Source organism: Phoca vitulina, unplaced genomic scaffold, assembly GCF_004348235.1.
Source record: "Phoca vitulina isolate PV1807 unplaced genomic scaffold, GSC_HSeal_1.0 scaffold16, whole genome shotgun sequence".
NCBI classification, from domain to species: Eukaryota; Metazoa; Chordata; class Mammalia; order Carnivora; family Phocidae; genus Phoca; species Phoca vitulina.
Window position 1 is genome coordinate 2,651,444 of NW_022589719.1, and position 26,933 is coordinate 2,678,376.

Genomic DNA, 26,933 nt, shown 5'->3' on the forward strand with positions numbered 1-26,933 from the left:
CACACACTCTTTATCTCTCTGGTTAGTTTTTTAAACCTATACATACATTTTCTGTCCTTTAATTCTAACATCTGTGTGAGGTTTTTGTTAGCATCAAATGATTTATTTTCCTCTTCATTTTGAGTTAGATTTTCCTGTTTCCATTCATGCCAATAATTTTTGATTGGATGCTAGTCAATGTTGATTTGACCTTGTTGAATGCTGGATATTTTTATATTCCTATAAATATTCCTAAGCTTTTTTTCTTAGACACAGTTATGGTACTTATACACAATTAGATTCTTTTGGATCTTGCTTTTAAGATTATTGTTGGGGTCAGAGCAGTGTTTAATATAGTACTAATTATTCTGCACTACTGAAGCAAGATCCTTTAATATTCTCTATGTGGTATTATCCAATGAATTAGAATTTCCAGTCCAGCTTGTGGAAGCATGCACTTTTCTCTCCTTGTGTGAGCACCAGGTACTATTTCTCTTATCCCTTCTGATTGTCTTTCTCCAGCTTTGGATATTTTCATCAATCTTATTTTCTGATCAGTACTCTACTAAATACTTGGATATGACACCCTGTGGAACCCCATCTTTGCTAAAATAAAAGTCTGTTCAGTTTTCAACACTGTATGCTTTTATTTCAGTCCTTGGACACACACATTTATAATTTTTTTTAAAGTTCTGTATACTAAATCCAACATCTGGGTAAAATTGGAGTTTGTTTCTATTATCTGCTTTTTCTCTTTGGCATGGGTCACATTTTCTTATTTCTTTAGGTGTATAATAATTTTTTCTTGCGTATTGGATGTTCCTTCTTAGTAGAGGTATAATTTTCCTCTGAAGAGTGTTTATTTTCATTATAGAAGGCAGTTGAATTGGTTAGACTCAGACTCCAAATTCTGCTTCCTCTGTGATATCATTGGCTGAAATCTCCACTCAACTATTTCACCAGGAAATCTTTTGCTAACAATGAGTTAAGTCAGCTGTAGGCCTGAAGTGGTGCTTAGCCATGGGTGATGATAAAAGAGAAGCATTGTGTGAAGATGCTGTGAGAAGTTGACAGTCTGCAATCCAAAGGAGGGTTCTCACCAGTACTCAACCATACTGGCACCCTGATCTCAGGACTTCCAGCCCAGAACTCTGAGAAATAAATTTCTGTTGTTGATAAGCCAGAAAGAGAGAAAGAGAGGGAGGGAGAAGGAGAGGGAGGCTACTTCTTCCTTTAAAATTTGCAGACGCTATATGGTATAAAGGTTAATAGTATGTATTTTTGTGTCAAATAGACATTGGTTTAAATTCCCACTCTGCTCTTTCCAGATGCTTTACTGTGAGCATATTATTTATGAATATAAAGCATTCGTCAGAGTGCCTGAGACAGAAAATTATTAAGAGGTAGAAGTTTAACCATTCTATTTGGTAGGGGGAGAGACTATAGCAAGAAACAGAATATTCTAAAATAGAACAGATGTAAGAGTTAAATAGGGAGGTAGAACTTTTAAACACTTACGAATTCAGAGAAAAGAAAGTGGACTTCTTTGTCTAACTAATGTTTGTGCTTGGATTTTAATTTTAAAAAATCACTTGCAAGGCGGGAAGCATGAGATGAAATTGCGTATAGAATATGTAGATTCTAAGGCTACCAGGCCAGAATGTGCAAAGGTTTAGTACTGAAGAACTCTGAGAAATATAAGCAAATTGGGGGCGCCTGGGAGGCTCAGTCGTTAAGCGTCTGCCTTCGGCTCAGGTCATGATTCCGGGTCCTGGGATCGAGCCCCGCATCGGGCTCCCTGCTCCGCGGGAAGCCTGCTTCTCCCTCTCCCACTCCCCCTGCTTGTGTTCCCTCTCTTGCTGTGTCTCTCTCTCTCTCTGTCAAATAAATAAATAAAATCTTTAAAAAAAAAAAAGAAATATAAGCAAATTGATAGGTAAAGTGTGGTCAGATTATTTATGCTTTGAATGCCTGGTGGGAGGCCTTTTCAGTAATGATCATTTGTAATTACTAGAGGAATGGGATATAATAAAATCACAGAATCATAGAAATTTCAGACTGGAAGTGAATATGATCGTGTTCAATTTTTTTAAACCATCGATGTTCATAAGCAGTGAAACTTTAATAGATGTATGCTACAGAAATATATAGTTGCTCAATGATCCCTCAAGGTGAGTCTATCTGGAGACTCAGCTGTTCTGCTTAAGAGAACCATCATGGAAACCTAGTGCTCTCTACAGTTCTGGTTGAAAAACATTGACCTGTTTAATCTTTGCTTATCATAAAAATAAAAGAATTAATGTATTGAGTTGGAAAGTGACTTACCTAAGCTCAAGTAGTTATTGAATGCCAGAATAGCTAGTGTTATTTTAATTATGTTTTGCTGAATCATTAGTTTTGGGAACATTTACCTAATATTTCTGTAGACATTAGAGAGAATAGGGGCTGAAAGACCCTCTAGGAGACACTGTAGTCATTCAGGCCTGAGAAAATAAGAAACTGGAGCATAGAGTTGGCAACAGATCTAGAGAGTGGATGCAAAGCAGATTTTTAAACCATGTCAAAGAAAGAATTTCCAGTGCATCTTCCTTCCTTTCCTCTGTCTTTCCCACATCCAGTAAGTATTCATTTTTGCACGAACTAAGTTCTAGGTCCAATTCTGTCTTCATATTACCCAATGGAGCTTACGTTCTTATGAGAGGAAGGAGATAGAAAACAAATAAGATATCCATGTCAAATACAAAGTAGTCAGGTGGCAGTAAATGAAAAGGAGAAAAACTAGCAAGAGAAAGGATAGGAAATATTTGAGCTGGGGTGAGTAAGCATGGTTGTCATTTTAGGGTGAGTAAGCATGTTTGTCATTTTAGATACAGTGGCCAGGGAGGGGCTTGCTGAGAAGATGGATATTTGAGTGAAGACTTGAAGGTTGAGAGATTAAGCAGTGGAGTTATCTGAGAGAACATTGTAGGCAGAAGGCACAGCATATATGAACAACGTGCAAAGGCAAGAGCATGCCTGGTCTGCCTGAGGAATAGCTAGGAAGTCAGTGTACCTGTCCTGGGTAAGCAAAAGGAAGCAGTGTTTGATGAATTCAGAGAGATAAGAGTAGACAGATCATGTAACTTTATAAGCCATTATGAGAACTTTGACCTTTTATTCATTGATTGTGAAGAATGAGAGCTAGGTGGGTGTGCTGGGGAGGAAAATGAGTTTGAAATATAGAAAGACATGTGAAATGCTTTGGGAAGAGTGAGTTTGAGGAGAGACCTCTGAGGTTAGCTAATCTGCCGGTAATAGTAAATGTGTATTTGAACTTGTGTTAGAGGCCAGTTTAGAGATGTGGACCAGAGAGCCTCAGGACTAGAGAGAAAAGTTCGAGTGCAAATAGATTGGCTCTTTATGGAAGAATTTGGGAGTGACTTGTTTAGCCAAAAAAGAAGTACTTCAGAGATAAAATTGGAAGGTTTCAACCAGGAAGAGACTGAATCTCTTGTGCCAAGTCAGTAAAGAAGATTTAGGGCAGAGAGCCATATCACCAATGCCTTTGACACCATTACTAATAGCCGGCACCTTTAAGTTTAATGGACTAAAACTAGTTGGTAATTAGAATTTACAAAGAAGAAAGTGAGAATGATGTCACCATATATTTTGTATAGCAGTTATTTGACTTCCAGAGTTTTTTCATATCTTATTGGAGCTTTGTTTGTGACACACGGACAACATGCATTTTTTAACTAATAAAGAAACTGAAGTTGCTTAAAACTTACAGCAAGCATTCAGCTGGTTAGTAGCAGATGAAGGCCTAAGCCCAAAGCCCAGTTCTCCCATCTTATGGGGTGTTAAACCTGGAAGAGTACTGAAATGTGCTATAACACAGTCCTTTCATTTTACATACAAGAATTGAGGCCTGGAGACTTGGACTGTCTTGGCATGGACACATAGCTCCTCTCTGACCAAATGGGGATTAGAAATTAGAGAATGTTAATTACTGCAGGTCTAACGAGTGCCTGCCTAGCTCTGTAGAGTAGCTTTACACTGATCTCATTCAATCCTTAAAGCAATAGTATGAGCTAGGTAAAACCATCTTCATTTAAGAACCAAGGAAACTAAAGCTGAAAAAAGATAAATAATTTGCTCAGAGTCCCACAACTAGGCATAACAGAGCCAAGATTCAAACTCAAGTGTATCAGACTACAAAGCTTTGTCTCAGTCCAACACAAAACTTCTCCCACCTCTTTAGCTGTCTATGACTTGTGATTGGTGCTGAAGTGTTTTTCTTGTTTGCTTGTTTTTATTTTTAGAGATTGTGTCTTCATGACTTCTGACCTCTGCAGTCTTACCCCTTAATATGGAAAGGGGTCTATCAAAACAATTAGGAAATTTTGGCTGCAGCAATAAAGCAGCCTCAAACTGTGTGGTTCCTCAATAAGACAGAAACATATTTCTGCTCATATAAACAGTCCATGACAGTTTCAGGTCTGTGGAAGCGCTCCACTCTACATAGTCATGCAGGCTCTACCATTTTTAAGATGTGGCTTTCAAGGTTTCCCTGTACAGTAGCCTCTAATGGGCAGAGGAAAATAGCATGGAGGTTCATATGAGACATTTTTGTGGGTTTATATTGAAATTACATATTTCTAGCTCTAGAACTAGAACTCAGTCACATGGGCTCACTCATCTCAAAGGAGGTGCGCTCAGGATACACCCTTGGATGCCCAAGGAGAAGGGGAGTTGAAAGAGCTAGCATGTTTGTATCACACAGTCTCTCTGTTTCACTAATTTATTTTTTTATTTTCCCTTAAACATTCTGATACATGCTATATGCTCAGTGCAGTCCTGGAATTCACCAAATGTTAAATACTAATCAGCTTTGTGTTTACTATATTTTTGGTACTTTATGTTACTGATTCCACTTAAATTCATGTGACTTTTTTGGGGGAGAGAACCCGTGTTTTTATGTGGTGTATATTATAGACTCATAGATTCTATTCCTCAGTGTTTTACAATGTGACAATTATCGCAAAATCCACATGAATATTTTTAAGGATCCAGAAATCACCTCTGTCCTAACTAGTTTCTTGATTACAAGTTAATATTAATTTTTTTCTGTTTTCATTTTCATTTTTTATTTTTTTCCAATTCTTATTTAAATTCTAGGTAACATATAGTGTAATATTGGTTTCAGGAGTAGAATTTGGTGATTCATTACTTAAATATAACACCCAGTGCTCATCGTAGCAAGTGCCCTCCTTAATACCCATCATCCATTTAGCCCATCCCCCACCCACCTCCCTCCATCAACCCTCAGTTTGTTCTCTGTCATTAAGAGTCTCTTATGGTTTGCTTCACTGTCTCTTTCTTTTTTTCCCCCTTTCCCATATGTTTTTCTGTTTTGTTTCTTAAATTCCACATGAGTGAAATTATATGGTATTTGTCTTTCTTTGACATATTTTGCTTAGTGTAATACACTCTAACTCCATCCACTGTTTTCTGATTTTTTTAGCAGCATATAAGAGTTAAAAGTTAATATTCTGTACAACAGGAGAAATATAACAGATTTTGCTTATGAGTTTTTTGTTCGTTAATCTTATAAAGTTTGATTTTATTTTCCCAATATCTACAGATGAGAAAACAAAGATTTGGAAAAATCTATATGATATATTAGTGTGTTGGTGAGCAGGAATTTGAAGTCATGTTTGTCTCCAAAGTCCATGTTCTGTTAATCATGGTTACTTTTTTACATTCCAGTTTTCCCTGATAGACTATAAGTGCCTGGAGCACAGGGACGTTTTTTTTTTTTTTTTTATCTCTGTATCACACTGTATGATACAGCATTTCCTATATGTGTGCTCAATAAACTTGTCGAGTGAATGAAAGTATCAAAGTTTTTCCCATGACTCAACCTCCTCACTCTACACATCCTTAGAAAAGATAAAATCCAGGGCACCTGGGCGGCTCAGTTGGTTAAGCATCTGACTCTTGATTTCAGCTTAGGTCATGATCTCAGGGTTGTGAGATCAAGATCCATGTCAGGCTCTGCATTAGGTATGGAGCCTGCTTAAGATTCTCTCTCTCCCTCTCCCCGCTGCTCGTGCATGCTCTCTCTCTCTCTCTCTCTTTGTCTGTCTAAACAAAACAAAACAAAAACATAAAATCCAACTGCTTCTTGAGCCTCTACTTCACTGTGAACTTTAATCCGTTAATATGATATATAACACTATATCCTTGAAAATAAGCTTTGAGATAAACCTTATTGATTTTATAAATTTTCAAATAACATATCTGAGACAGACGAGATCAGATAAAGGAAGAGATTCATCGAACTCGAGACAAGAATTTTGCAAGAATTCAAGGATTTGTTTGCAAATGGTTTTTAATGGTAAATTCATTGTACATTCCAAATAGGATTAAGTGTATTCCTTAGGACACATCCTATGGAAAACCATTTGGTGGTCATCTGGTTTTCATTGTGATAAAAAATTTCAAGGTATAGGTAGGATTGTTCATTGAAGGTAGGTAGAGCTATGTGTCTTCTTGTTGCCTATTCCACCTTAAAAATCTCTGAAAATTAGACAGGGAAACAAAGTATTAAATAGAAACTACATATTGTCTTTTCAAGATAAATAACATATAAAGATTAAACTAACCCCATTTTATTTAGTTTTGTGAATTGATATTGTATCTTTGTGATTTGCAAATAGCAGGAAATCTTGCGGTACTTTGAATCTCTATTACAGCGCTTTTTCACACTGTTCCTTTCATTCAGTCCATTGTCATTTATTTTTGCATTCATTTTCACACACTTTTATTGGATATCTTCATATTACTTGATACTTACTATCACTAGAAATATAAGTCTAAGATGATGTCTCTATTCTTGGGGAAATTTGCATTTGAGTGATGGACATAAAAGGGGAATTACTGTGATAGAGCAAGACATGTGCTTAAATAGATGTGTACATATACACTGAGCCACTAGGGGAGGGAGGACCTGTGGGTCTGGAGGAGTTGGAGAAGGTGATACTGGCTAGGGTTTAAAGGATGCTTGTGTATACCTCCTCCCCTTGATCATGAGCACTTGTATTTCAGGAATCCTATTACTTTTGCATCTGCCACAGCATAAATATCCTCTTTAGCATGTCAGCTAAACAAATATTAGAGAATTGAATAAATGCTATATATTTGTGTAAATCTTCCTTTCTTCGTTTGTCAACAAGATGATTTGATAGGGTAGTGACCAATACAAGTTCTAGCTAGTTCTGAACTTGGTTTTGCCCTTTGTTACCTGTGTGACTCAGGCTATAATGTGAGCTATTAGCAACAAACACTTGGCACTGAGGATACAGAAATCAATACTGTAGGTTCTGCTTTTAGGAACCCCCCATCATCTGTTGTTTCCTCTGCCACATCTTCAGATCTGTGCTGGATTAAACTGAGATTAAACAAAATTCTAGGACTTGAAGGTAAAATGATATATATTTTTTTGCTTGTTTCCTTTGGAATGAATAACACATTGTGTGATGCAGCCAGGCTTTTGGTTTGCAAAGTGGCCTCTGTACATGCAGGGCAAGGAGAGGCAGAAGAAGGAGGCAAACCACTGCAGGTTAGTAGGTGGCAGGTATAATACACAAAGGAATTTAACGTACAAGGCTTGTCTTAAGCAGCTGCAAGATGAGTAGATCTCCACACCCATCTGCCAGAATCTTAAACGTTTATATAGAGGCCTTCACTGGGTTCAGTCATGTATACTGTCCAGATGGTCTCAACAACACATTGCTTTCTCAAGGCTGTGTCCTTGAAAACAGCTTTCCCTGTGGGAACAGTGGGCAGAATGTTTATTCCAAGGATAGGGGAGGGGCTGAGGAACCTCTGATTGCCTGGGTCCAGCTCTCTGGTCAACCAGCAGTTATGTCCTCTCAATGACCTTCCCCGACACAGTCTCACAGTAATTCATGAGAATTCATTGAAAGAGTGTTGGATTCCATAGTGAACTTGCAGAGACCCTGTTACCAAGGCATCTGTCTTGTTTGTTTGCCTGTGGCAAGTGCTGGCTGGGAGAAACAGATCTCTGAGGACAAAGGCAGCCACGACCCATTTATAATTTTTAAAGTCCCCAAAATGTCACTGAAAAGCCTTTAAGTGTTTTCTGTATTTGTGTTTGTGATAGTTGCTTTTAATACTACTGTGACTACATAGAAGAAATGGCCAGTTTTATGAACACAATGAAAATGTGAGCACCTCTCAAGTATAGTCTGGTTACATATAAAATGAAAATTTTGGCTTCAGTTGTAGACCTTACGGAACAAATGTGCAGCTTTGTTACCAGATGCTGGTATGTGAGGAGTCCTAGTTATTCCCATTGAGTTGCCAGAATCTGCTATGGACAGTGCATCTCCCAGGCAAGGGATATCTCCACTCCTTTTCTCATTTTCATTGTAAGCCAGGGAGGGATTCCCTGGTGTTTCTGGGGGCAGTTGCAGACATATAACTATCTGGTTATCTTGCTCTCACAGTTCCCCATGCTACACAGATAACTTCTGTCCTGCTGAATCATAGAAGCCTTAAAGGTCTCTCTTATTATTATCGTTTTAGGAATAAAAATATATGTGAATTGAAAAAATATTTGCACATGATTCACCACTCCTGCTCCTCCTAGAAATTGAACATTGAATTGAGGGCTGGAGGAATTATTTGAAAGATGTTCAGATAATTTATCCTCCAAACTGGTATGGTTTTGAGAAGGAAATGGGCAGCAGGTGTAAACACAGGATTTGTGATTATTTTGGTTATCTGAGAAGGTTTTGCTTGTGTATTTCCTGATTTCTCAAAATACTAACTGTGTTGGATGGTTGTTACCTGAATACTGTCGGAAGTCTAGATATGACAGGATGTATGGGGGTCATGACCACCTTTCTGGGGGCTTTGGAAATCAGTGTCTTATAATTTGTTGCTGCTCCATTGCAGAGAGTTGTCTTTCAGCCTTACATGGAGAAGCTATCTTTGAAAATCAGTCTTCTCATTACACTTGTTTCTCTTGGTGACCTGTATTTAAAAATACTGAACTGACTCCATAAGCTAGGACCAGCCCTTTCTGTCTGTAAGACATAGCTTCCAGTTACCTCTCTATTTCAAATTTTGAAATTTTAAGTGATCCAAGGTGTGTCCCACAAAATCACATATCTGTAAAATTTCAAAAATTATAGCTGCTTAAAATTCATTTTATGGGAATTTATAATACATGCACAAACAACCTGACTGCAGTAGCTGAAGGTGCCCCTGTGTCCTGTGGGCTTATTACATTTAGAAACCTAAGGGATGTGATTGGAGTCTGGGGAGATAGCTGAGTAAGAGGACCCTAAGCTCACCTTGTCCCATGGATACAACTAAATAACACTCACATCAGCATAAATAACCCCAAAAATGACCCGAGGACTGGCAGAACAAACATAACAACGAAAGGTAGAGAATAGAGAATAGAAGAAGGTAGAAAGCATGGAGATACAGTTTGAGAACAAAATGGACCTTAGCTGTCTGTGGTCCAAAGGGAGCCTGGGTCTTTGAGAAGGATGAGAAACAGACTGTCACACCAGGGAACCCATATGGGGAAGACATTTGGCTTTGACAGTGAGAGGGGCTGAATTTTGTTAGGCGAACGTGATAACCACTACACTACGGAAACCTAACTAGGGGCTGAATTTTGTGAGTTCTTACAACAAGTGGGACTTAAAGCCTGGAATTTTAAAAATTAGGCTCCACTTTAGGATAACGCAGAAGGCTTTAGCAAGCCAAGTCTCCACCCTTAAAAAGACAGCACAACAAACAGCCAGCAGAGATATAACATAGAAGGAGCAATAGGGGCACACTGGAGGGAGAGTGATTTACTCGTCTCAGAGCCTGTCCCAAAGAGGATCACAGGGAGACCCCTCCAGGAACAAAGGATCTGGCACATGCTATTTCCTGCCCTTGCCCTTCAGCATAAACACAGGAGCACATGCAGGAACCAGGATGGCACCAACACTCACTACCCAACATGCTTACACCAAGACCTGCCCCCGACACTTGGGTGGATCTGCCCTTTCCACTAAAGCTTTCCTCAGTCCCAGCACTGCAGCACCCGGAAGACCAGTGCAAACCTCACCAGCACCCCATCTCCTGACCAGGATCTTTTGCAGGGCTTCATTTCTGGTGGCAGTGGTGGCAGGTTGCATTTCATAAGCAGACTAGTGCGTACCTTGTTAAAACGTGCCCCACCAAGCCAGGGACCAAACACTGCCCATTACAGGAAAAAAGAGCCTCCAGGGACAACTGGACTGAAGGAAAAAGAGGCCAGGACTACAGCAAGGCACACACAGCAGGCATAGGAGACTCCCATGAAGCACCAGATCCTGAGGGACAAGGTGCACTGCCTTGCAGGGCACTATAGGACCTCTTCCTCATAAGTCCATTACTTTCAAGAAAAGATGTAGCTGACTTTTCTAACACACAGAAACAGATACAGAGCGATAGACAAAATGAGAAGACAGAGGAATATATCCCAAATAAAATAATAGGACCAAACCACAGCAAGAGACCTAAGTGAAACAGAGATAAGTAATAAGTAATATGCCTGATAGAGAATTTAAAGTAATGATCATAAAGATACTCTTGGACTTGAGAAAAGAGTGGAGGATGTCAGTGAGACATTTAACAAAGAGATAAAAAAAAGAACCAATCAGAGATGAAGAACACAATAAATGAAATTTGATAGTACACTTGATGGAATAAATAGGCTAATGGAATCAGAAGAATGAATTAATGATCTAGAAGACAGAGTAATGGTAAGTAATCAAGCTGAGCAAATGAGAGGGAAAAAATTATGCAAACGGAGAATAGCCTTAGGGAACTCCGTGACTCCATCAAGTGAAATAACATTTGTACTATAAGGATCCCAGAAGAAGAGAGAGAAAGGGGGGCAGAAAATTGAAGATTTAACTGAAAACTTCCCAAATCTGGGGAAGGAAACATATATCCATGTCCAGGAGGCACAGAGATTCCCCCCCAAAAAGTCAGCACAAAGAGGTCTCCAGCAAGACACATAGTAATTAAAATGACAAAAAGTAGTGATAAGGAGGGGCGTTTGGGTGCCTCAGTCGGTTAAGCATCTGCCTTCGGCTCAGGTCATGATCCCAGGGTCCTGGGATCAAGCCCCTCATCGGGATCCCTGCTCGGCGGGAAGCCTGCTTCTCCCTCTCCCACTCCCCCTGCTTGTGTTCCCTCTCTCACTGTGTCTCTCTCTGTCAAATAAATAAATAAATCTTTAAAAACAAAAAAAAGTAGTGATAAGGAAAAAATTTTAAAAGCAGCAAGAGAAAAGAAAAGAGTTACATACAGGGGAAATCCCAGCTGATTTTTCAGAGAAACTTCGTGGGGCCAAAAGGGAGTGGCATGATATATTCAAAGTGCTAAAAGGGAAAAATCTGCAGCCAAGAATACTCTGTCCAGCAAGGCTATCAATCAGAATAGAAGGAGAGAGAAAGAATTTCTGAGACAAAAACTAAAGAAAGACACCTGCAGATTGAAAGTTAAGGGATGGAGAAACATTTATCATACAAATGGATGGCAAAACAAAGCAGGGGTAGCAATACTTATTTCAGACAAAGTAGACTTTAAAAACTATAACAAGTGACAAAGGACACTGTATAGTAATAGGGACAATCCAACAAGAAGATAAACAATTGTAAATATTTAAACATCCAGCATGGGAACACCCAAATACATAAAGCAGCTAATAACAAATATAAAGGAAGTAATCAACAGTAACACAATAATAGTAGCGGACTTCAACACCCCACCAACATTGATGGACAGATCATCTAAACAGAAAACCAACAAGGAAACAGTAGCTTTGAATGACACACTGGAACAGTTGGATTTAACAGATATATTCAGAACATTCCATCCTAAAACAACAGAATGCACATTCTTTTAAAATGTACATGAAATATTCTCCAGAATAGATCACATATAAGGTCACAAAACAAGTCTCAACAAATTCAAAAAGACCGAAGTCATACCATACATCTTCTCTGACCACACCATTATGAACCTAGAATTCAAGCATAAGAAAAAGTCTGGAAAGAGCACAACACTGAAACTAAACAACATGCTACTGAACAGTGAATGGGTCAACCTGAAAATAAAAGATGAAATGGAAACAAATGAAAATGAAAACCCAATGGTCCAGAATCTTTGGGACACAGCAAAAGCAGTTCTGAGAGGGAAGTTTATAGCAATACCTCAGAAACAAGAAAAATCACAAATAAAAAATTTAACTTTGTACATAAAGGAGCTAGAAAAAAAGAACAAACAGAGCCTAAAACTAACAGAAGAAAGGAAATAAAGATGAGCAGAAATAAATGAAAAAGAAACTAAAAAACAATAGAACAAATCAAAGAAACCAGGAGCTGGTTCTTTGAGCGGTTCAACAAAATTGATAAATCTCCAGCCAGGCTCATCCAGAGAGAGAGAGAGAGAGAGAGAGAGAGAGGACCCAGATAAATAAAATTACAATGAACAAGGAGAAATACCAACCCACCCCACAGATATATAAACAATTGTAAGAGAATATTATGAAAAATTATATTCCAACAAATTGAACAACCTAGAAGAAATGTATAAATTCCTAGAAATGTATAACATAAACAGAAGCAGGAAGAAATAGAAAATTTGAACAGACCAAATACCAGCAATGAAATTGAATCAATAATCAAGAAACTGCCAGTAAACAAAAGTCCAGGACCAGATGGCTGAACAGGTGAATTCTACCAAACATTTAAAGAAGAGTTAATACCTATTCTTCTCAAATGATTCCAACAAATAGAAAAGGAAGGAAAGCTGCCAAATTCATTCTATGAGGCCAATATCACCCTGATACGAAAACCAGATAAAGTCACAACAAAATAAGAGAACTATGGGCCAGAGATGCAAAAATTCTCAACAAAATACTAGCAAACCAAATCCAACAAAACACTAAAAAGAAATCATTCACCATGATCAAGTGAGATTTATTCCTGGGATGCAAGGGTGGTTCAACATTTGCAAATCAATCAGTGTGATACATCACATCAATAAGAGGATAACCGCATGATCATTTCAATAGATGCAAAAAAAAACGTTTGACAAAGTACGACATCCATGATAAAAACCCTCAACAAAGTACGTTTAGAGGGGACATACCTCAACATAATAAAGACCTTATATGAAAAACCCACAGCAAACATTATATTCAATGGGACAAATTGAGAGCCTTTCCCCTAAGCTGAGGATCAAGACAAGGATGTCCACTATCACCACTTTTATTCAGTATAGTACTGGAAATCCCAGTGACAGCAATTAGACAACAAAAAGAAATAAAAGGCCTCCACATCAGTAAGGAAGAAGTAAAACTTTAATTGTTGATGATATGATCCATATATGGAAAACCCGAAAGACTTCATGACAAAACTGCTAAAACTGATAAATGAATTCACTAAAGTTGCAGCGTACAAAAATTAGTGTACACAAATCTGTTGTATTTCTATATACTAATAATTGAACAGCAGAAAGTGAAATGAGGAAAACAATCTCATTTACAGTTGCACCAAAAATAATAAATTATCTAGGAATAAACTTGTCCAATGAGGTTTAAGACTCTACTCTGAAAACTATAAAACACTGATGAAAGACAGTGAAGATGACACAAACAAATGGAAAGGTATTTCATGCTCATGGATTGGAAGAACAAATATTGTTAAAAATATCTGTACTACCCAAAGTAATCTATAGATTTAAAGTAATCCCTACCAAAATACCTATAGCATTTTTCACAGAACTGGAACAATCCTAACATTTGTATGGAACCACAAAAAACCATAAATAGCCAAAGCAATGTTTAAAGAAAAACCGGTGCCTGGGTGGCTTAGTCAGTTAAGCATCTGACTCTTGATTTCAGCTCAGGTCATGATCTCAGGGTCATGAGATCGAGCCCCATGCTGGACTCCACACTTAGTGCAGAGAGTCTGCTTGAATTTCTCTCTCCCTCTCCCTCTGATCCTCCCCTCCATGCACTCTCTCTCTAAAATAAATGTCTTTAAAAAAAAAAAAGAAAAAGAAAATCAAAACTGGAGCTATCACAATTTCAGACTTCAAGTTATATTACAAACCTGAAGTATTCAAAACAGTATGGTACTGGCATAAAAACAGACACAAAGATCAATGGAACAGAATAGAAAACCGAGAAATAAACCCATAATTTTATGGTCAATTAATTTTCAACAAAGGAGGAAAGAATATATAATGGGAAAATCTCTTCAACAAATGTTGCTGGGAAAACAGGACAGCTACATGGAAAAGAATGAACCTGGACAACTTTCTCACACCATACACAAATATAAACTCAAAATGGATTAAGGACCTAAATGTGAAACTTGAAGCTATAAAAATCCTAGAAATGAGCAGAGGCAGTAATGTCTCTGACATTGGCCATAGCAATACTTTTCTAGATATGTCTCCTGAGACAAGGGAATTAAAAACACAAATAAACTATTGTGACTACTTCAAAATAAAAGTTTCTGCACAGTGAAGGAAACAATCAACAAAACTAAAAGGCAACCTATGGAATGGGAGAAGATATTTGCAAATAACATGTCCAATAAAGGGTTAGTATCTAATATATATAAAGAAATGATACAGGGGCACCTGGGAGGCTCAGTCAGTTAAGCATCTGCCTTCAGCTCAGGTCATGATCCCAGGGTCCTGGAATCGAGTGCCGCATCAGGCTCCCTGCTCAGTGGGGAGTCTGCTTCTCCCTCTCCCTCTGCTGCTCCTCTTGCTTGTGTTTTCGCTCACTCTCTGTCAAATAAATAAAATCTTAAAAAAAAACTGATACAACTCAACACCCAAAAACCAAATAATCCAATTAAAAAATAGGCAGAAGACATGAACAGACATTTCTCCAAAGAAGACATACCAATGACAAATGAAAGACAGACTCATGATGAGATGCTCACATCACTCATCATCAGGGAAGTGCAAATCAAAACCACAATGAAATATCACCTCACACCTGTCAGAGTGGCTAAAATCAACAACACAAGAAACAAGTGTTGGCAAGGATGAGGAGACAAAGGAACCCTAATGCACTGTTGTTGGGAATGCAAACTGGTGCAGCCACTGTGCAAAACACTATGGAAATTCCTCAAAAAATTAAAAATAGAACTACCTTCTGATCCAGTAATCACTCTACTATGTATTTACCCCCCAAATACAAAAGCACTAATTTGAAGGGATACATACACCCCTATGTTTATGGCAGCATTATTTACCATAGTCAAATGTTGGAAATAGCCCAAGTATACACTGATGGATGAGTGAACAAAGAAGATGTGGTATATATATATATATATATACAATGGAATATTATTCAGCCATAAAAGAATGATATCTTGCCATACGCAATGACATGGTTGGAGCTAGAGAATATAATGCTAAGCAAAATAAGTCAGAGAAAGACAAATACCATATGATTTCACTCATATGTGGAGTTTAAGAAACATAAGTGAGCAAGCAAAAAAATAGACAAACCAAGAAACAGATTCTTAACTATAAAAAATAAACTGATGGGGGCGCCTGGGTGGCTCAGTCGTTAAGCGTCTGCCTTCGGCTCAGGTCATGATCCCAGGGTCCTGGGATCGAGCCCCGCATCGGGCTCCTCACTCCGCGGGAAGCCTGCTTCTCCCTCTCACACTCCCCTTGCTTGTGTTACCTCTCTCGCTGTCTCTCTCTCTGTCAAATAAATAAATAAAAATCTTTAAAAAAAAATAAAAAATAAAAAATAAACTGATGGTTATTAGTATGGATGGGGGGGATGGGTTAAATAGGTGATAGGGATTAAATAGTATACTTATCCTGATGAGCACTGAGTCATGTATAGAATTGTTGAATCACTCTACTGTACACATGAAACTAATAATGTTGTATGCTAACTATACTGGAATTAAAATTAAAAACTTAAATAAAAACTTAATAAAAACTAAGGGATGCTATGTGTCAAAGAATTATATGGGCTGAATGATAATAAGTCATAAAGGAAGAAACCACAATGAGATACTACCTTACACCAGTTAGAATGTCTAAAATTAATAAGACAGGGAACAACAAATGTTGGTGAGGATGTGGAGAAAGGGCAACCCTCTTACACCGTTGGTGGGAATGCAAGCTGGTACAGCCACTCTGGAAAACAGTATGGATGTTCCTCAAGACATTAAAAATAGAGCTACTCTACGACCCAGCAATTGCACTACTAGGTATTTACCCCAAAGATACAGACATAATGAAAAGAAGGGCACATGCACCCCAATGTTCATAGCAGCAATGTCCACAATAGCCAAACTGTGGAAGGAGCTGAGATATCCTTCAACAGATGAACGGATAAAGAAGACGTGGTTCATAATACAATGGAATATTACTCAGCCATCGGAAAGGATGAATACCTACCACTTGCATTGACATGGATGGAACTGGAGGGTATTATGCTAAGTGAAATAAGTCAGTCAGTGAAAGACAATTATCATATGGTTTCACTCATATGTGGAATATAAGGAATAGCACAGAGGACCATAGGGGAAGGGAAGGAAAACTGAATGGCAAGAAATCAGAGAGGGAGACAAACCATGAGAGACTCCAGACTCTGGGAAACAAACTGAGGGTTACAGAAGGGAGGGGGGTTGGGGGAAGAGGTATCCAGGTAATGGGTATTAAGGAGGACAGATGAGCACTGGTTGTTATATGCAACTAATGAATTGTTGAGCACTACATCAAAAACTAAAGATGTACTATATGTTGGCTAATTGAACATAATAAAAAAATTAAAAATAAAGGAAGAAGATGGCAGTTGGCAGAAAAGAAAAGAAAGAAAAAAAAAGAAAAAAAGAAAAGAAAAAAGCTGGATTTGCCCAGTATAAAGAGCTACAATTGTTCGCTCCTTACTTGGCTGGAATGCCACAAGATGAGACTGACAGGTTGCAAACTACATTCACAGCCCTGTGCACACCTTAGGACATGTCAAGGTAATAGCACAACTGGTAGCTGATTGCCCCTGCGCCAATGCCTACAGCAGGGCACTGCTGAAGAAGACTCCAAAATGTGTTTTATTCATTATGTGTTATATCCCAATATTAATTAGATTTCTATTTGTAGAAGACTGGCATAGTTCAGATATTTCCAGGAGACCTAGTAAAAGATTTCTAGCCAACAATGGCTATATTCCAAGAAACAATTGCATGGAGAGATCTATAAGAATGAGCTGACCCTGGCATAACAATTGATAGCTTGTCTTTCTGCAGTGGTGTCAACTCCTTGAGCTCAGAGGCAAGCCTTTGGGCTAGAGAATCTGTGCGTGATCTAAGCATTTGCTTATGTTAAAAAAAGTCAGATCCTAGAGCAAAGCCCAGAATATGACCTTTCATCAGGAATGACTGAAGAGCGTATTAAGGAGGGCACATGTTGTGATGAGGACTGGGTGTTATACGCAACTAATGAATCATTGAACACTGCATCGAAAACTAATGATGTACTACATGTTGGCTAATTGAACATAATTAAAAAAAAAAAGGAATGACTAAAGAATGAGGATCTCTGAATGACTAATCATAAATCAAGTCCTTAAGCTTGAAACGAATTGGAACAGTAGTTCCCCACCTATGCTCCCCAAAACAGTCTCACAGGACTGGTCCATCCTTCAGCCAAATAAATTTGGGAAACAGCATATTATTATTCTCCTCCCTAAGTTTTGCAGGGGGTATGAATATGATAAGTCTCTTTGATAGGGCAGTATAAAAAAATCAGTTCAACACTATTTGAGCCAGAGTTTCTTGAGCTTATTCGTTCATAGATGTTTTCAAAGAACAGCAAATAATATCTGGAATTACTTTTTTGGAAACAATGAATCCGAGAAAAGCCATATATACTCAATACCAAAAGTGTGCCAAACATCCTCAATTTCCTTTTCGGTTATGCAGAAGCCAACACAACATTTGTAGTTAGGATGTCTTCATGACCATCAGCTCTCATTTATTATTCAGTATATGAGAACACATCCCTAGCTTTCCATTTGTTTGAATTCTGGAAAAAATGGGATTTGGTTCTTCCTGTAACTTTCATTTTTGGTGACTAATCACTTTTAACTGATCTGTTGACATGAACATGTTTTAGGTGTTTACTGAAAGGTTAGTGTCAAAAGAAATTAATGTCCTGGTGGGCTTGTGTTTTTCTCTGAGGCAGATATTGATGAATGCACAGAGGGAATCATTGAGTGCCACAACCATTCCCGCTGCGTTAACCTGCCAGGGTGGTACCGCTGTGAGTGCAGAAGCGGTTTCCATGACGATGGGACCTTTTCACTATCCGGGGAGTCCTGTGTTGGTAAGCAGCTTTTAGCCATGCCCTCCATCCTTCTGGCCCTTTGCAGGAGGGGCAGCCTGCTTTGGCACTCTCTTCAGCTCCCAGTGTTAAAATATGACGCTCACTGGTTAAACTCATCAGTTTTCAAATTTCCTCCCTCAACAATTCAAGGAGTAGGCCAGGGATTATGCAGTGTGGGGCTTTAGGATTTTTATATGGAAACCGGGGCAGTCAAGAGTTTCAAAGCCTGGGTCTGTGTGCCATGGCTTTTAGTTCTTTTGAAGCAAAACCATGGTGGCTTGCTGAAATTTTTAACAGTTTGAGAAACAGAAATGGGAGAAGAAGAAATACTGGTGGAATGAGAAAGTTGAGGTTAAATCCCAGCTCTCGTACTGCAAAAGGCACTGCCCCTCTCTGAATCTTTGTCGGTGAAAGGGTAAAAATGGAATAATAATATATATGTGTTGCTAGGATTAAATGGGATGCCACACATTTAAAGATTGTAAGCTTTCCATTGTTGCACAAATGTAATACAGCTGCATTAACCTTATTGTTATTACCACCAGCATCCTTACTTACAAAGTCTCTTTAATCACTGTTATGCTTGAGGTTCTGTTAAATGCTGAACAGAGGAAGCTAGCAGATGGAGTTTTTTTTTTTTCACCTTCAAGACCCTACAACTTTCATGATATGCAAACAGCTGATCAAACCTGTCATTGTTTCCATGAGAACCTTGGCCAATCCATTTACATCATGTCCTGTGAATTCAACTAAATTCTTCATGTGGATTTGGAGAGACCTACAGGGCAAGCCTTCTGACCTTGGGTTCAGACTGCTGAATTAGAAAATGGGAATGTGATTTTGAAAATTTATTGTCTCTGCTCATTGCATATATATTTTTTTGAAGGTTCCTACTGAGATCCACCTAGTGTTTTTCCAACTTCTCCTCTGAGGTTGTTTCAAAGTAAAGATGAATGAGTGAACAATGGGCACACAGCATGAACTGTCCACCACTCCTGTTGAGAGGCATGCAGTATAGTTGTTAAAAGCATGGATCCCGGAGCCAAACTCCCTGCTGTCAAATTCTAGCTCTTTCATTTCTAAATAGGTTCCCGGTGGCAAGATCTTATCTAGTCCATACCTGGGTATCTCATCGGTAAAATGGAAATGTTGCTATTTAGGTTATGAGCATTGCGAGAATTAATTGTATTGACACCTGTTAATGTTCAGTAAATGTTAGTTACCATTATCTTCAGTGTTCCTGCATATTCAGCATTCCGCCCTAGGCTCTATATTTCTTTTATTCTTTTGTTTGTTTAATTTATTTTAGAGAGAGAGTGTGTGTGTGAGCTGGGGGTGGGGGTTGTGGGGGGTGGAAGGTGGTGCAGAGGGAGAGAATCTCAAGCGGACTGAGTTCAGAGCCCGACTTGGGGCTGGATCTCATGTCCCTGAGATCAGGACCTGAGTGGAAGCCAAGAGCCGGATGCTTAACTGACTGAGCCACTCAGGTGCCTTGTCACCTTAGGGACAGGTTTATAGTTATCCTGGGTCTTCAGATACTCCCTGTACATATGGCCAAGAAGTTCCATATGTGTGCAACTCAGTGTAAATATATGTTATGTGAATAGGAATAGATAGAATGGCAATTGTGACTGAGGAATGGAGAAAGAATATTGGCCTTGTGTGGTATTACACTGTGGCACTAAAAATAAAAATCTCATTTTTAAACACAATATTTGATCTCATTTAATGGGTGACTCTTAACATTTTGTTGCACGAAGAACCCTAGAGGTTACCTAGTTAAACCAATTTTACAACTGCCTGGAGCTGCCATGCTCTTGCACTCTTAGATGTTTTTGCCTAAGCTGTCCTCTCTGGCTGGAATGGAACAGAACTCTGAATCAAAGATAACCCTATCTTTTCCTTGATCATCTTGATTCCCATGGGAATTTCAGTTCTTTTTTCCTAATTTCAGCTTGTGTTCCACCAGGCCCCCATGAAGCATTTTTCGATGTTTTCATAGGATTCATCACTCCTGTCCTCTTCTAGCTTTAGTTTTCTCCTGATGTATATTTCTCTGGCTTATACCATAGAAACTTGTACCACTGTACAGTTTATTTGCTCTCCAACTAGAACATGGGTGTGAAATGGACTTTATTCTTCTATCTCTCCAGTAAGACCCTCTGGTAATTGGTGTTCAGTCAATGAGAAAAAATGCAACCAATTCATGTGCCCAATAAAGAAATTCAGTCTCAGAAACGGTGACACCTTGTTCCCAGCCACATAGTTGGTTTGATGCAAGTTGAGACTCAAACCTAAGTCAAGGGTCACTCTACATCCCAGATACCCAGTGCCGTTCCAGTTTATGCCTGTTGTTCTTGTCACTCCCATAAATGTCCCTGTTAAGATGACAGATGTCATGGTCACCTCACCTGCAGATTTTTCTCTGCCATGCTGAGTGATCTGCCTGGGGGATCAGATCTCCTGCCCTCCCTGCAGAAGCACTTTTCTTCTTCCACGAACTGATCCCTGGTCTGCACAGGAAAACTACAGCAAATTGGATTCCTTGGCAAGGCAATAGAGTTGTTTTTATTAGTGACATTTTTAATTAGGGTAATTGTGAGTCTGAGTGCCCCTTCATTTCCACACTTTTGGAAATATCTTTGTGAATGGGTCTTAATAAGAATAGAAATCTGGCCATTCTTCAGTTTTTCTTTGGTAGTTGAGAGTACTCTTAGTTCAGAATATTTCATGGTGCAGCAGATACATACGTCAAATCATGTCATTTTCTTATTACAACCTTCTAATGCCTTCCCATTGAATGTAAAATAAAATTCTAGCTTTTCCATGTGGCCTTAGGCTTTAGGTGATATTACCTCTACCTACTTCTTAGACTTCACTCCTATAGATGTTAGCCTTTTTAATTTTTCATGCCTTGAACATAACAGTGAACTCCCCCCCATTTCAGAGCTTTTACCTTTGCTATTCTGTCTGGAACACCAATGCCTGTCTTGTTACAATGGCTGTCTTCTTTATATCATTCTCAGCCCAAATGCCACTCTCTGACCATTTTATCTGAAGTAGTCCTTTTCCGGTGACTTCGTTCTATCACTCTCTTTTATAACTTTCATAGCATTTTAAAATTCTCAATTTACTGGATGTATCCATGTATGTAATTGTCTCCAGCCACAAGGGTACAAATTGAGGACAGAGACCTTGTTTATGTTTTGCCACGGTGCCTCCAGCCCCTCGAGCACTGTGGGCACAAGTGGGGCATTTAATGCATGTATGTCAAATGTTTGAAGGACTAGACAATCAAAACCATATCAGCTCAGATTTATTTTCTGTTTGGTTTGACATAACTAGTTGTGTGCATGATGATTATAACATAAGATGTTAAATACCACAAAATCATGTGAGTTTTTCTTTCAGAAAAAAAAAAAATTACTGAGAACAGTCACCACACCAGCATTGTGTTAAGTTTTCTGGGAATATGGATATGAATCAAGTAAGGTCTCTGTTCTTGAGGGATTTGTGACCTGGAATATTCTGAATCATAAAAATGCACCTTCATGGCACTGAAAATTATCACATCAGAATGAGCCCTAAATAACATCATCACTGATGCTTACATATAAAGAAATAACATCTAAAAGAATTTTAAAACCTTTTAAAAGGTGTTTTAGCAGCATGTACTCAGCTATGCTTTTTCCCAGAATAATAGTGGGAATGGCATATGTCAGAATCCAAAATGTGGCCGTTGAGGACAACTGCATGCCACTCTATGCCAGTTTTTGTTAGATAGGAATAATAACACCTGCTCTGTTGACTTCATCAGTTACTGTAAACATCGGATGTTATTGATGTCCTAAAAGCCAGCACACAAGCAAGATTCACTATTTCATGAGAAAAATGTTTAAGATTTGCCTCTCGCTCCTAAAGAAGATCGTATTATTGAAAATGACTAGTATTAGGTAGAGGCAGACAGAATCAGCATTACTGAGAGGTTTAATAGATTGTCTTTCTGTCTGCCTCTTCCTCAAATGCTTGTGTATTTTCGTAATTCCAGGAGAGATGTGCACACAAAAATTTTCCAATGGGTATTTGCAGACAGGATGACAGTGATTACCTCCAGTTGTTACCGTAAGGTGCAGGGCACTCTGTGTTTGGATGTGGTAGTTTGAGTCGGTGATTCTCAGTTGTAACATACAAGTTTCCAGCAGTCACTTTTTTATCTAGACATAGTTATCTAGGTCATCTAGAAATGAGAACAAATATATAATTAACCATGGCATATGTCAAGAGCAGAAGTTTACATATTTTAGAAAGGAGATTCAAACTCCCTTGACCTCCCGCTGTCTCCGTGATCTTATTCCTACAAATGAGACTTTATTTTCCTCTGCTTCCTCTTCTACTGTGCATGGATCCACAAGCCTGCTCAAATCCTTCCTCCACTCTTCCCAAGCCCTTAGACTCTCTTTCCTCTACTTCTTTACTTGTATGCTTTTCCCTGACCATCCCTCTGTCCCCATTTCCAGTTGTCAAAATCCTGATGAAGTACTGCTTCCTAAACAAGTGATTCTTTTTTTTTTTTTTTTTTTTAAAGATTTTATTTATTTATTTGAGAGCGAGCAGGAGCGCACACAAGTGAGCTGGAGAGGCAGAGGAAGAGGGAGAAACAGACACTCTGCTGAGCAGGGAACCCGACAGAGCGGTGGATCCCAGGATCCTGGGATCATGACCTGAGTCGAAGGCAGACGTTTAACTGACTAAGCCACGCAGGCACCCCAAAACCAGTGATTCTCAAACCTGTTTCACAGTAGATTCACCTAAGTAGCTTTTTAAAAATCCTTATGATGGGCCAACACACCCTGGAGATTCTGACTCATTTGACCTCTTGTGGGACTTAGAAGTCATTGGTTTTTTTTCTTTTTAAAAAAAGTCTCCAAATGATTAGAAAGAATATTGAATCATCATAGAAAACCACTGTCATAGATTTTCTCCAATAATAATTAATCATCATAATAATAACCTCCTTTTTATGCATCCCCATAGCCATTTATTTACATCTCTCTTATGGAACTTGCCAGATCAGGCTTGTCTTCTTCATCAGTCTTTTATAGCCTGCAGTACTGTTGAGGTGTTTTGATTTCCTTTTTAGATTTGTATTGAATTAAATTGTATTGGTCAAACACTTGTTGTTATTGAACAGAATTTTCAAATCCCAGTAAAACCCATGTTGCCCGATAGAGGTACCCTAAAGGATGACATACAGCTGTTCTTATGAAACGTGGCCCCTCGGCCTCTATTACTGCTGCCTCCACAGGACCTGGTTGTGTGAGGCAGGTCCCCAGACCCTGGAGTGTGCTCTCTGATCACTAGAAATAACCCAACAAAGATTTACTTGTCCCAACAGCTGCTGCAACTGTCATCAGCTTGCAAAGCAACATAAAACAGCCAAAAAAGGTTCAGTTGGAATCTCTTGGGAAGATTTCACTTTTAACTGGTTGATAGGTCAGGACAGATTGAAATGGTCTAAGAATGGTGTGGGTTCTATCACTGCCCAGTGCCTGGTTCTCCTAGGAGTGGAGATAAAAAGGGCTAGGACCTGGAGATGCTCCCGAAGGGGTAAGAGTTACGAAGGCTTAGCAGGTGACAGCATGATACCGGAAGAGGGTAGGGGTACGCCGGTTTCAAGTGTATGTAGGCCTGGAATCGGATCCCAGCTCGGCCACTTTCTAGCTGAGCGGCATTTGGCCAGATATTTAACTTCTCTAAGGCTTAGTTCCCTTAGCATACAATGATTAAATAATACTTGCTGGTGGAATTTTTTGTAACATAAGTGTTCTCATATGCAAATATCCTGGCAAGTTGTAGATAATAATAGTCAACATTTAACCTCACTTCACCTCAAATCCCTCACCTGTCAAATGAAGACAGCAACAGTAATACTAATAAGAGCTAACATTTATTGAGAGCTTACTTGGTGCCAGACACCGCTCTAAGCAATTTACAGAAGTGCCATCCTCCTAAATTGCTGTGGAGTAATTGTGAGGATTAAATAAGCTAACGTGGGGAAAAAGCATTCAGCACTTGAGTTCTAAGTGCTCAGTAGCTGTTAGCCGTTATCGTGAACCCAGCACCCACACTGTGTGCCACACTCTGGGTGGGGGAGTTTCAGGCATCACCTAATTCTGTTCTCACGACTGCCACGGGAGGAAAGGCCTCTCACTGTGACCATGGCAAAGACGAGGAAAATAAGGTCCCAGGATGAAGATAACTTGTCCCAGATTCCACAGCTGAGAAATGGCACGCAGAGACTGTAATGCGGGTTTGATCCCAAAGCTTCTGCTTTTAATATGTTAGCACTGCAATGCTTTCTGGCGAGAAGGAGGCCAGCTATGAGCCCATGGTTGAAGGAGGTGTTTTAAGCAGGGTGGCTGGAAGTCAAGGAGACACGGCAAAGAGAGAATGAGTGAGACCCAGATGGACAGTTGTTACATTCCATCTGAATCAAGAGCCCTGGCAAATTATTTTATCCAGTGGACTCGCAGTCTGTGTCTTGGTGTTTAAGACAGAGACATACACCCCAGTCTTGGGACACTTGGTGGATTTTCTCTCTTTGCACATAATAAAGAACCCACCACCCACCGCCATACAGAAAGTATTTTCAGTTACGCAGCCCCTCACCCTTCCTTGATAATATTTGGTGAGGTTTCATTGACTTCAAAATTGTTATTTGTTGCTAAAGAACTTCAGAAACTTCAGATTTGGTTTTCAGCCAGGAAATAGATTCTCTGTTATTAAGGAGTCTTCCCAAAGGCAGATGCCACCTGGCCATGGAGCTGTTTAAATTGCTTTACGCTTCTAACTAGAAACAGTATGAAGTATATTGGAGTGTGGTTTGGGGACTCAGAGGACCTCAGGTGCATGGCACACCACTGACACATGTCACTAATAGGGCTCAGATGGACAGACCAGTCACAGACAGCACCTGGGGATGGAGTGGATACAAAAAAGGATCGGTAGGGGCAGGACACAGAATGGAGAGGTTAAGAACTTTTGCCAACCTCTAATAGATGTGATATTCTGGGTCCCTGAGAATGGCCTGACAGTGGACATTAACACACAGTTTGTTAAATCAGGTGAGAAGTGAGTCCCATCAGACCCTCAGGAAGCTTCCTGCTCCCCTTTCAAGTACAGTCGTACATACACACGTAAGACTGGAGCTGATCAGCACATAAGGTAAATTGAATATAGTCTGGGGACTTCCCAGGGAAGGCAAATGCACCTCCTCCGTTTTGGTGATAAATACTTCACAAAATGGTGTCAGAATAGAATGCATTGCACCAAACTCGGGTATGAATCCGAGGTTCATTGGTCACCCTCAGCCTATCTACGCTGACACAACAGACCTATATACTGTTCTCCACTTTAGTTTGAAACTAAAACCAGACATTTTGGGGAATACTCTCACAGGATCTCAAACTAACTCTAGGGTCTATTCTGTAGGCCTCCATGGCCCTGTTTAGTATCTTTTCGGTGACAATGTTCAAACACCTTCCTAATGGCACCTGCAGTCAGCCAGAGAGCAGATAAAACAACTATGGACCCGTGCTTTGAAGCAGTGCTTAATGGATTGGGGAAACAGGGGACCTAAATTCTCATCCATGCGAAGATCATATGGGCAAAAAGGAAGAGGAGGAAAACCAGAAAGCTATTTAAAGAAACAAGTACAGAAACCCTCTATAAGCATACTAATGTTGTTATAAGTTTTCTATCCATAAAAATTAGCCTGCAGTGGTCTTAGCACTAAGATGGGTGGTGTGGAGGATGCAGAGAATCCTTGTCTTAGGGACTATTGTTTTTGCATCCCATAGGGACTTTAAAACACCAAGTTGAAGATAAAAATCAACATACATGTAACAACCAATAGCATTCAGAAACAGGTTATAATTAACCACAAAATTATGTGGTCAATGCTGTAAAATAGGTAATTAGGGAAAAGAGTGATCAGAGAGAATCAAGGAACAGTCATCTCAATCACATGGGGAGGATTACACTTGCAGTGGGGGAGGGTTTGCGTGTATTATTAGTAGCTAACTTGATTACTTCATATTCTAGACAATTTTCTAAAAGCTTTATGTTTTCGAACTCACTTCATCCATAAAACAACTCTGTCAGGTAAATATGGTTATGATCTCTGCATAATAGACAAACTGAGGCACACTGAGATGTTCAATAAATTACTCATGGTCACACAGCTGTTTATTGGTAGAGTTATTTTTCCAGAAAGCATTAACATCTTTTCTAAGAACTGTGTACATGTATTAATATTTTTATTAAGCAACGAAATATTGCTTTGTGGCCCACTAAAGTCTTGCTGCATGAATGATAATATAAAAGCCTTATTTTTATTTATCAAATGCCAACCGTGTGCCACTTGACCTTCAAAAGCCTTTGTGAAATAGGTAGCAAATGAGGGGAAATACATCAAGTAGCATGGCCACGTGTGAAATGGCCCATGTTCTTTCTAC

General features: G+C 39.1%; 1 protein-coding gene across 2 annotated transcripts in view; it reads left to right on the plus strand.

The window, feature by feature from the left end:
* NELL1 (neural EGFL like 1) overlaps nucleotides 1–26,933 on the plus strand; it is a 794,433-nt gene that overhangs the window by 734,061 nt on the left and 33,439 nt on the right. The window contains exon 16 of one of the 2 annotated variants that reach the window (XM_032413839.1): nucleotides 18,277–18,417. The exons of the other annotated variant lie outside the window; for it this stretch is intronic. Coding sequence (XP_032269730.1) covers nucleotides 18,277–18,417 — 141 coding nt within the window. The remainder of the gene's footprint in view (nucleotides 1–18,276; nucleotides 18,418–26,933) is intronic. 2 annotated transcript variants of the gene reach the window in all.